This window comes from Pan troglodytes, chromosome 12 (assembly GCF_028858775.2).
Source record: "Pan troglodytes isolate AG18354 chromosome 12, NHGRI_mPanTro3-v2.0_pri, whole genome shotgun sequence".
Classification (NCBI taxonomy): domain Eukaryota; kingdom Metazoa; phylum Chordata; class Mammalia; order Primates; family Hominidae; genus Pan; species Pan troglodytes.
The window spans coordinates 31938114-31950193 of NC_072410.2; the positions used below are offsets into that span (position 1 = coordinate 31938114).

The 12080-nt window shown below is 47.8% G+C and overlaps 1 protein-coding gene across 1 annotated transcript in view; it reads right to left on the reverse strand.

The window, feature by feature from the left end:
- Nucleotides 1-519: 519 nt before the first annotated feature.
- LOC737679 (immunoglobulin superfamily member 3-like) overlaps nt 520-12080 on the reverse strand; it is a 31320-nt gene continuing 19759 nt past the window's right edge. The window contains 2 exon segments of the mRNA XM_054677557.1: nt 520-602; nt 1035-1445. Of these exon segments, the coding sequence (XP_054533532.1) occupies nt 520-602; nt 1035-1445 (494 nt within the window).

Here is a 12080-nt window from a genome sequence, read left to right on the forward strand (position 1 = left end):
TCCATCCATCATGCCCTCACCTGCTCTGCCCCATTCAATGAGATGAGATGGGGTGGGTGCCCCCACTGGGCTGGCAGGCCGAAGCCTCTAAGCCCTCAGATCAAGGTCCACACATGGTCTGCAGCCTGCCAGAATTGTCACTCTTAGCAAGGCTAAGAGTGGCAACACAGCACCCTCCATGGCCCATCAGGAAGGACAGGCAGAGACAACAACGAATTGTAGGGATGTGAGAATGAGGGATGGAGAGGGCCTTAAGGCTACACTATGTGAGAAGTTGAAAGAACTAGAGATCTTTAACAGAGAAGGGGCATACATTTCATGTATTTGAAAGGAAATGACGCAGACTTCTCTTTGGTTTTTCCATGGGCAGATCTCAAAAGGGAAATTACAGGAAAGTGAACTTTTCAACAATCAGAGCTGCCCAAAAGTGGAACTGAGGCTTGCGGAGTGAGTAGCTCTCCCTCCCTGGAAGCATTCTGGCAGAGGTTGAGTGCCACCTGTGAGGGAGAGGAATAAGGGCTACACCACGGGGTCGAGGAAGGGCCAGAGGAGGAATGATTCAGTTTGGAGACAGGAAATGCTTGTCTGGGCTGGGCTGGGAGCTAAGGAAGAAGGGGGATGCAGATGCATAAGACCAGAAAATGCCTTCTAGGTAGGAACTCTGGGTGTGGAGCTGGTGTCAGCCCAAAATTCAGGGTGCAAACTGCAAACCCAGAAGAAGATTCAGGAGCTGCCATGAACCCTGCCTTGCCACATTTTGCTAACCACAGCTGCCCTGCTCCTTGGTGAAGATGCTATCCACAGAAGCAGAGTCAAGGATGCTTCCATGAGTCTGCCGTCAGCATCAGGACCCACTGCAGGTAAAATGGATGGGATTGCAGTGTGCTAGGGTGATGGTCTGTGTACCTGCACCCACACTCAGCATGCACCTTGCAGACAGTCTCTCCACACCAGCCCCACAGAGCCCCACCCACCCCCAGGCAGTCTCTGCACTAAACCCACTGGCCCAGGACAGCCGTGCCCTGCGGCCTTACCTGGCTGTTTCACAGTGACTTCTGTGCGCCCAGAAACCTCCTCTGCCAGCTTGTACCAGGCGTAGTTGGGGCTCAGCAGCCACTACTCCACGTGGCAGCAGTAGCTGCCGCTGTCGCTGACCTCGGCTCTCTGGACGGTGAGGCTGAACAGGCCCCCCGACACATGCCTCTCAAACTGGAGCCTGGCTCTCAGGCCCTCCTCCTCCACGTAAGTACCATATTCGAAGGCGGAGTTGTAGGTGGTCTTCAGGATAAGCTTGCCGTTGGCATCTGAGGGCTTGTGGACGTACCAGAGCACTGCAAAGTGGGAGTTCTGGCTGGTCTGAGACTTGACTGAGCAGTTCAGCTGAATGGGCTTGTTTTCCACCAGGGTGAGGGTCCTCTTCGATTTGCTCACCTGCAGCTTTGTCACTGCAAAGGAAAGGGGAACACAGGAATCACCACAGACTCCCAGAAACGTGGCCCATCCACCTCGAGGCTCTGAGTCAGTTTTCCTCCAGCACAGTTCCTGGGGGATTTAACACCGACTGGCTTCAGTGTGAGGAAGGCAGCACGGAGCCCAGGCCACCGCTAAATATCCTTCCCTGTCTCCTCCTTGCCATGCGCCTAGCTTAGGCCTTCACCATCTCTCCCCTATCCACTGCCTGCACAGCCCACCATCACAGGGCCTCTGAGGGTGATCCTGCTGAAATACAAATCTAGCTATATCAGGTCTCTGCTTGAAAAGTTTAATGGCTCTGAACTACCTACGGGCTAGAGAGAAACAATTCCTTTTCACAGCACAAAGTCCCTTCAGGATCTGGCCTTCACCCAAGTGTCCTGACTCATCTCTCACGACTCACCCTCAGGCACCCTCCACAGGCACACGCCCCTGGTGCAGTTTCCCTGAGTGCTGGCCTTTGCCCTTGCTGTCCTCTCTGCCTGTCTCCTTCTGCCACCTCCCACCCTCACCCTTCTCTCCACGTATCCCTCATTCCCATCCCCCTGGGCTCCATACCCTTCCTCAGCACCCTCTATATATCTCTGGTCTGTGTGTCCTCACATCTCTCTCCCATATCCTAGATGGTGAGCTCCCCCAGGGCAGGGATCAAGCTCTTTCCACTCAATCAACCAGTATTTACGGAGTGCCCACTCAGTTTCCCACAGGATGCTAAGTGCTGGGGATGCCCTGAAGAGTAAGCCAGAGTCCCAGCCCTCATGGGGTGGACGGCCTAGCGGACATTCTTATCGCTGCACCCCCAGAGCCTAGCACAACACCTGGGCCAGGAAAGCATTTGATCAGTGTTTGCTGAAATAGGTGAATGAGTGGGTGAGCGAATGAGAGCACATTGGAGAAACACGGCAACAGGTAATTAGAGGATGCTGCGGGGGTGGGGAGAGGGGGCTTCCTCTAGGGGAGTGAGAGAGAAGGCTGAGAAGACAGTAAACCACGGGACAAGGCAAAGCCAACTGCAATCCTCCCTTCTCCTCACTGTCCCGCTCCAAAAACAGACAAGAGGGCAGCCTGTGGAGCGCCTCCCCAGCAGCTAATTAATGACGATGTTCACCTTGCCAGTGGCAAGAAGCCAAGGTCTAATGAAATCCATCTTAGGAAGGTGATTTGAGATCTCACCCACCCCGTCATCATTAACCTTGGCTCTGCATTCCCCCACCCACGCCTCTCCTGCTACTAAAAATGAAAACAAACAAACAAACAAAAAAAACAATTCTAAGTTCCTCTTAGGGAACTAATAGCACAAGCATTGTTCCACCTCCACCACTCTCTTCACACTTAGTTTTTCTGCCACAGGGGACCAAACCACTTCCCAGCTGAGAAAGAAAGCAGGGGCAAGGTGCAGATTCCACCCAGGGACAGTAACCTAGGCCTCCTCCAACCGAGCTTGTGTGGAGGGCAGGGGCAGGGGCAGGGGCAGGGCAGGGATGCCTGGCCAGGCTCCAGCACTCTGCTGGTCAGACTCTTGTCTCTTTAGTCCAGCTCAACCCCAGGAACTGCATCCAGACCCAGGACCCAGCCCACTGGTCATGACCCTGGCCTGCCAGCTGGCTTAAGCTTGGTTTGGCAGCATCAAGGGTTGATTGAGTCCCATGCATCACAGAACCAAAACTTGTGAAAGCCACAGACTGCCACTTGGTCTCCCTGTAACACACAGACACATGTTCTGAATGGATGGAAGGATTTAGCAAGCCAAGGTGTGGCAAAGTCCAGTTCCCAATGCCATGACTGAGCAACACTGCGGAGCATCTCCCAGCGGTGAATCAGACATTCTCTCCAGGAAGACTTGTTGAATTCACAAACCCACAGACCTTCTCACGCCATCAAGAACACACCAGGCACCACTTAGAGAGAAATCCTGTGTGCCACGGCCCCACCCTCCCGGGTTCATCTTTTTTGTTAGCAAGTCCAATCTTCTGCCTTCTCCCTTCTTCAAATGCAGAAAGTCCTCTAGGGCACACTAGGAATCCAGGACAGGGTTTACCATTAAGCTCCCAAGCTCTGGAAGCTAGATTTGCATTCACTTGCCAGTCGACTTTTCAGATTGGACTCCTATAATACTTGAAACAACCGGCTCCCTTTTCATTCTTTTCCAACCCAATTCACCGCATGCAAATGATATCTATATCAGTGCAAATGACACCACCTGAATTATCTGGTTCTTAGCCAAAAAAACTGGATTGTTCAGCATGGAGTAGAAAGAGCTTTAAAATGTATTATTAATTGGGGCCGGATTATTTTTGCAACTGTTACTAAGGAAACCTCAATTGCAATAGTAACTGCATATGTTAAACTGGAATCCTGTGACTAAACTTCTATTCAGTCACATGGTCTGAAAACAAGAATTCAAGGAAGAGAAATGTTCCAAAGCATTTCCATTTTTTTTCCTTCCCATGTCAAAATATTGTGAAGTGTTGAGAAGCTTGAAAGAGAGGCATTTTTTAAATTTGGTGCATGTCTGACAGGTGGGCAAGGGGTCAGCTCCTATTCTATGCTCTGGATTTCCTCCCACATCTCCAGGGCAGGTAGGACCTTTCCTGAGGCACAGGGGAGACTGGAATCTCCACATATAATTAGGGAGCCCTCCCATGTCCTGCCAGAGCCCTGCCCTGGGTGGTGTACAGCTTGCGTGCACCACCTTCCTCCACAGAGCTAGGAGAGCCCTGCCCACTTAGAGACCACAGGTGTTTTCATCTGCAAAATAAGAACAATGTCTCTATCTCCATTAGGTGTTTTGTGCAGACTAAAAGCAATTGTCTATAAAAAGAGTTTAGCACAGAACCTGGTATATAACAAACACCCAGTGAATTTTAGCTATTCTCATTCCTTTTTGGTTTCTGTGCCTTGTCCCAAGTTCAAAGTTCAACACTTAGATTGGGAGTTGTCAAGCATAAGTGGCAATCTTCCTGCTCAAAGTGCTGTTCTCAGACCAGCAGCACTGGGAGCCTGTTAGAAATGCAGACTCTCAGGCCCCACCCCAGACCCAGTAAGTCAGAATCTGCACTTTAACAAGATCCCCAGGTGATTCACAAGTAGGTTCAAGCCTGAGAAACCCTGGACTTGGCCGTGTGAGTGAACGGGCTTTGAGAGGCCATAAATGCAGACATGAAAGAAAAGAGTGAGGCTTGGTTAACCCCCAACAGTGAATTGGCAGGAGGAAGAAAGAATCCAGCAAGAGACAGGAAGAGGGCCCGAGAGCTGCTCCAGCTCACGCCAGCAGCTGCCTTCACAGCAGCCCCCAGGGGCCAGGCCCTGCTTTGAGGGAGTGGCCCTTTCTTTCTGCAGCTGGAGAGTTTCCTTCCCAGGCTTGTGATTAAAACTTGGAAGATCTGTGTTTTGTATGGTAGGAGAGGCTGTTGTGTTTGTTACAAGCCAGGATAGGGTGGTTTCAAGGTGAGACATCAGGAAGAGGGAAGAACTCCACAGCGGAGACCAGCAGCAGCTTTCTCAGCCAGCCTACCCTCCCTTCAGATTCCACTCTGTGCGTGCTCTTCTCACTCAAAACTCATTTATTTCTTCAATAAAGGATTTCCTTATGCTCCACTATAGCTGTTACTGCTGCCTTACAACGAAGGTAATTTTTAAAGTCTTCTCTTTCTTACAAAAGTCTAAGCATATGCAGGGCAGGGACTCTGACCCAATCATTGTTAAACTAATCAATGAATGGTTGAATAAATGTGATTACTTTTTAAAAGGAGGGGCAATTCTGATTTTGATAGAAAAGAGAACATTTCAAAAGGTATGTGACCTCTGAGCTAGGCCCTGAGAAACAAGCGGAGAAGGAGAGTGAAAGGGCACGCCAGAGAGAGGGGACAAGTGAAGAAAGATGACAACTACCCTGTGCACTCTATTCAAGGAGGAGCAAGTGCTCAGGTATAGTGGATGAGGTTAGAAAGGTAAGCTTCGGCCACACTGCAAGGGACCTGCAGCTTGTACTTGATCCTGACCACCTGTGGCCCTCAGGGTGCATGCTATGGATCTGCAGATCAGCATCACCTGGGAATTTGCCAGCCCCTGCTGAGTCAGAAAAACTGCGAGTAAGGCTCAGCAACCTGCAGGCTCACGAGCCCTCCAATTGATTCTGATGCACATTCAAGTTTGAGTAGCAACAGCTGTGCTGCTGAGGTGGTTGCTGGTAAGTCTGGAGAAGGCGGTTTCTGTGCAGTGGTGTGAGCAGCAGCCAGAGTGGCAGGTGCAAAGAGATGGGCACTGAGGGAGGAAGACACTGCTCTTTATTAAAGACAACAGACAGTAATGCTAGAGATAGAGGCGGCCAGTGGCTGCGGCAGGAGAGATGTTTCAAGTGGAGAGAAGCAAGTCAGATGAGAGACGAGGAAAGAATGCAGGGTGAGCTGCATGGGAAGCCAGTGGCACAGGCGCCTGCCAGTCAAACTGTTACTACCCCTGAGTCCCTCTGTCCTTAACACCCCTTGGCTCCCTGCTCTCTCCACATGACCATTCCCTATTTGGGCCCTCAATGATCTCTTTCTCAGGCTCTTATAATTGGCCTGCATATGACACTCCCTCCCTCTCGGCCTAGCCACAGCCAGGGGATTTCCCTAAATGGCAAATGGGGCATGCTACTGCCCACGGCTGCCCACCCCACAGCCCGTGACAGCAGTTCTCAATAAGGCAGCTAATTGCAAGCAGGTCTCTGGTTGCCATATTGATTTGGGGAGGGGTATATATTCAATGGAATAAAGCCATTAAAGATGTAAAATCGTATCTGGGACAACTCCATGCAACAAAACTCTGCCTCGTGTCCTGTGTGACTTTCGAAGGACATTCATATGGGCAAAAATTATGCCTCTGAGCCTAGAACCTACTTTCATTTTACTATAATCACGATACTTTTATTTTGCATGGTTTTAATATATGCCAGGTCAGTCAAGAGAGGATTTTCCTTTGTTTTGTTCAGAATTGTAGCAAGAGTTACTCAGGACTTCAGAAACCCTGTCAGGATGGCAGTCCTGCTCATGGTGCCAAGTCTGATACGGTGACTGTCAGTGTGCATTTAGGGACAGCGTTGACTGTGACTGTGCCTCCTAGCATAGCTGTCCTGAGCATTTACACATTGAAACACATTATTTTACTATGAACTACTTTAAAAAAAAAAACTTTCTTTATCCCACAACTAGGACAGTATAGCAAATTTTAAAGATATGATTAGGAATGTTATATTGTATATGAATTTCATTTCTGGGTAAAGGGAATATTATAAATTATTACAAAAACGGAGTATATGATCTGGGTATGAGCTAAAGTCCTAATTTCTGAGTTTAGGATATTCTTATTAATTTAGCAAACTTTCATCTGGTCCTATGTGCTCAGCACTATTCTAAGCACTTTATAAATATTAACTATTTGGTCCTCACCAATCCTATGAAATAAATATTATTCCCAATTTTATAAAGACACTTGCCCAAGGTCACACAGCTGGCTTAGTGGTAGAGCTTGGATTCAAACCCAGGCCGTCTGGTCTGTCCTTGCTTTTAGCTATTACATATGCCCACCCTCACCCCATGCTCCCATGTACAAAAGGGACTTCTTGATCCCTGCCAGCTTGCCTGGGGGTGAACCCCTCCCAGACCCCATGCTTTAGTCATCTCAAGATAAGCATGCTGCTCCCACCCTCCATGACTATCTTTATTCACACTCTTCTCTGAGCCTGAAATGCTCCACTCCTCCTTCCCAACCTCCCACCCTCACCCCTACCCCATTCCCTCCTCACGCCCCCTGCCCCCTGCCCTGTGCTGGCTCTGCCTCCACACCTGTAATGCTTTTCTGCTCTCCTCTGTCCCTAGGCCTGCTGCCTCCCACAGAGCCCGCAAGGCAGGAACGTGACACACCCATCTCAGCAGCCTCACCAGCATGGCAACCTGGCACTTAGTAGGTGCTCAATGCATGCAGAGAGACAGGGAGGGAGGGGCAAGAGGAAAGCAGCAAGAGTCTGCAGGTGGAAATAGCTAATGAAGGTTACCCAGATGCGCCCTACCCTGCCTTACCTGTCTGCAGGCAGGGCAGTTACCCTGGCTCGTTGATGCCAATAACAAGTGCCCCGGTGTTACCATGACTACAGGCCTGAGGCATCTGGGAGGGGCTGGGCTCTCCTCTTAGGGCTCTTGCACTCACGCCCATTCTATCTTGGCACAGACAACAGGCAGAAGCCACCTGGGATGGAAGAAGGAGAACCCCGGACTCCCCTGAAAGAAGGCAGAGGCCAGTCTTCTGAGGGATGGGGCAGTCATCCCTCAGAATGTGAAAGGAGAGCCAGTGTTCACATGCTCTGGACTCATGGAAGTCAAAGAAAAGCCCTCTGCTATCCCAATCTGCCAGGTCAGCAATAAGAAATAGAAGAAAACAGATTTGGCGACATCCAGAGGGTATTAAATATTCATCCTGAGTGTCCATCAGTAAAATCCCAGCAGAATACACCCTCTGACAGGTCAGCTTTCCACCACTGGAGGCTGTCCTCATGGAAGCTTGTTTATGGCTTTGTCAATTTTAATAGCCAAACCAAGATATTGTTGTAAACATTTGGAAAATGAGTGCTGACATTTCCCTTACTGCTTCTGTATTTAGGGATGTGTAATTGGAGGGTGTTTTGAGCTAAAGAAAATCAGAAGGAAGCAAGGCAATTATGCTTTACAATTAAAAGAGAAAACTGATTAAGAGCTAACAATCAAATATGTGAACTGGCTGAAAGTCTTGCCTAAGCATCCCTTGAGGGGTCACACTATGTGATCAATGAGGATCAGACTAAGCTAGATCAATGGCAACATGACAGTGATGGCATTCCTTGAAGATTCTGTTGGGGATGTGCATATGCAACAGGAAGCACACACAGGGCATGGTCAAATAACAGATCCACAAGTCAACTGTGCCATCCAACCAGAGATTCTGATGAATACTGATATGGGGGCAGGATCAGCAGGGACGAGTCTGGGGCACAGACCACAGAGAAGCTTGCTGTGATAAATGATAACACAGCAGTGGAAGGCTGATGGTAAATGGACCAGCATGAGTGAGTCAACAGTCCCTGGGTTCCTATTTGATTCTGATGGAATACGAATATTTAACACAATATTCTTTAAAACGGGGGTAGCAGGGGACACTTCTATGGACGACACCAGAGCAGGGCTAAGAATCTATGTTTTGAGGGGCAAGGTACGCAGGGAGAGCAAAAGAAGAGAGGACAGCGCTGGTTCTGAGCTCCGGTATCCCCAGGTCTTAGAGCCACCTTGTGGCAGAAGCTGGAAGAATCAGGAGTTAAAAGAGGCACAAGATAAAACTTCTATACCATGAGCAAACTGTGTCTTGAGGAACCTCTACCAGTGTCTTATGACCCCAACTTCCAAAAAACAAATTTAAGGATTTGCTAAAGGGGATTAGGAAATCAGGAGTGGTTAACCAGAGAGAGGAAACATTAAATACAAGCATACGGTACCAAAGAGGATTCCTGAGAAGAAAAACACTTGTCTAGAACATATAATAATAAAATTAGGAACTTGGACTCTGGAGCCAAACTGCCTGTCTGGACTTGAATCCTGGCTCTGCCACTTACCATGGCACACTGGGCAATTTATGTAACTTCTGTGTCAGTGTCCTCATCTGTGAAGTTGGGTTAAATGGTCCCCCTCACAGCACTGCATGGATTAAGAAACAAGGAACTAAGTTATTATGTGTAAAGCATTCCCAGTGGTTTACAAGAAATGCTCAGTGAATATTAGCTGCTACTGTTGTTACTACCAGTAACACTAGTGCCATAACTCCTCCACATCATCAATCTACAAGGAGAAAATTCTTCTGTAAAGGACAGCATTAACTGAATGCAGAAAGAAGAATCTCTGATTACATAGCCTTTAAAAAGGTCAAAGTCTCCCTACCACAATTACTTTTTAACAAGGCACACCTGGATTCAAATCCCAACTTCCGCCACTCACTAGGTGTTTAATTTGAGGAACTGAGAACCTCTCAGAGCCTCTGTTACTTCATTTATAAAATGGGAAAGCAATATGTTCCTCCCAGGGTTGCAGTGAAGATTAAGTGAGATAATATACACCAAGTGTGCAACAGTCTCCAGCGCACAGTCAGCTCTCATGTATTTTTCCACTTCTATTTCCCCAAAATGAATGCACCAGCACCAAAGTATATAAGAAAGAGTAAAAACTCTTATGAAGCTCTCTGGAAAATATTAAGTGCTAAATGCATAAATATTTAATAGAGGAGAGACAGTAACACTTAAGGGGATGCACTCTCCTGGTGCCTCAGCTGCCCTCTGGGAGTCCTGCACGGCCTCAAGCACCCACCTTTGCTCTTCCTAGCCTCCAAAGGGTCATAAAAGTATATTACTGTGCACCTTTAAGTAGAGGCCTCATAACAGCCCAAGTACAGTGATACTCATAAGTCTCCTCTGCCAACCACTGTTCATTCTCATTTTACAGTGAAAACACAACAGAAACCAACTCGAGACACCCAAGACACAAAGACAACCTCAGAGCAGATCTGGGGTCTCCCAACCCTCCAGCTACTTTACCCAGGAGGCAATTATGGTATAAAGGAAAACATTTGCTCTATGGAAGTCAGAGATACCTGGGCTCCAATCTCAGTTCAAATCTCAGTTTTGCCCCTTAACCAGCTGGCTTGCCTCCATCAAGATTCCTGACCACTTTGAGCCTTGGTTTCCTCATTAGCAAAATAGGGATACAAACACCTACATTATTAGGTTGTTGGATAAATTTAAAAAAGAAAACATGAGTAAAGCACTAAGCACAAACCTGGCATCCAAGAGGTACTTCATACATATTTTTCCCTGTCTGCCTTTAGTAACACCATAAATTAATCCAAATAATTAGAACCTTCAATGAACTAATTCTGTATTCTTCCCTTAGGCACTCCAGTCTTAGATTCCAAGTAGTACCAGAAACAGGCAAATACTAGGGATGGATTCAAAAAGGCAATGTCAGACAAGGTCTTGAGGTCAGCATCTCCTCTACCTTCTATAGCTGCAGAACCATGTGATGGGCAATGCTGCTCAGAAAACTGACTTTGAGAGCCACAGGGGACCAAAAAAGGTGCAATTACAATCCTAATGTCCCACTCAATAACGCAGGCAAGTGGGTACCTCGACATTTTCCACAACAAGGGTTCACATAAAATGGGGTCTCTGCTTAACCTTCCATTAACCTGAAAATCCACTTAAGTAAAACAGCCTCTTCCCTGAGCCTCTTGTCAGTCAAAGTTTAGGCTCTCGTTGGCCAAGGGAACAGTCTCATCATTTATACAACTCACTTGTTCCAAATCTGGTACAGAACAGAACTCTGTTATGGGGTTGGAAGAGGTGAAGGAGAAACCCAAAGGTTACCGTTATTTAACCTCATGTTGCTGAAAACAACATTGTGGCCACCTAAAGTAGTCGGGCAGACCAGGTCAGGCCCTAACCATGGCTGTTAGTGGGCAGAAAAATCCCTTTGGCAAGGCGTTCCAGCCATCTTTGCAAAGTCAAACCCTTGCCCTTGCCTGCACAGGTGTCTGTTCTAGCCGAGGCATGGGCTGGGTGAGGGAAGGAACACAGGAGCCTACTGCCTGGGCTCCACCCTCCACCAGCTTCTAACCTGGCAGGAGACAAGGACAAATGGAGGAAAACCATAAGAGCTGCATGTACTTAACTCCTCCCGCATGTCAGCGGAAGAGCCTGATGAAGGCGAGAGTGTTTGCAGAAAGCCCCACTGACTAATGCTCCCCAAATTAATGCATCCTGATGATCCGCTTTGAGACAGACTCAGCCTCCATAGAGAAAGGAGCTCAAATTCAGGGCCCATACAACTGGACAGGGCCTGGGTGCAGGCAACATTGTGGGAGACAACCGGGGTTCAAATCCTGGCTCCACCATTCACTAGGTACATGACCTTAAGCTAGTCACTTAAATCTTTCCTGGGGTTGTTGTGCAATTCTAATAGAATAACTGACCTTCAGCACCTCATGCAAAGAAGATGCTCAATAGGTGCCTATTACCCTCCCTCTTTACTCACAATTTCCTTGTCTATGAACAGGAGACAATGATATCACTTCCACATAATTGTATGAGGATTACAGGAGATGAGGTTAAGTAAAGAAAAGGGCTTTCTTTAAAACAATTGGCCTGTGCATTTCACAAATGTCCATGTCTACAGACACACACATACACACACACACACACACACACACACACACAAACACACAGGTTAGGGAATTGTTCTAGATTAAAGGAGTCTAAAGAGACAGGATAACAAATGTGATGTGTGATCCCTGGTTGGATCCTAATCTGAAAGGGAAAATTAAAGGGCATGATTGGGACAACTGGGGAAATGTAGGTGATAGGACTACACTAACGTAAAACCCCAAGGGTGTGGTAATGGTGCAGTGGGTGGGTAGGTTCTTAGGAGTTACATGCTTAAGTACTTAGGGGGAAGTGTCCCAATGTCCACAGCTTTCCCTCCAATGGCTCAAAAACAACAACAAACATACACACAGAGGAAGAAAACAAATGCCGTCAGACAACAACTGGCTATCAA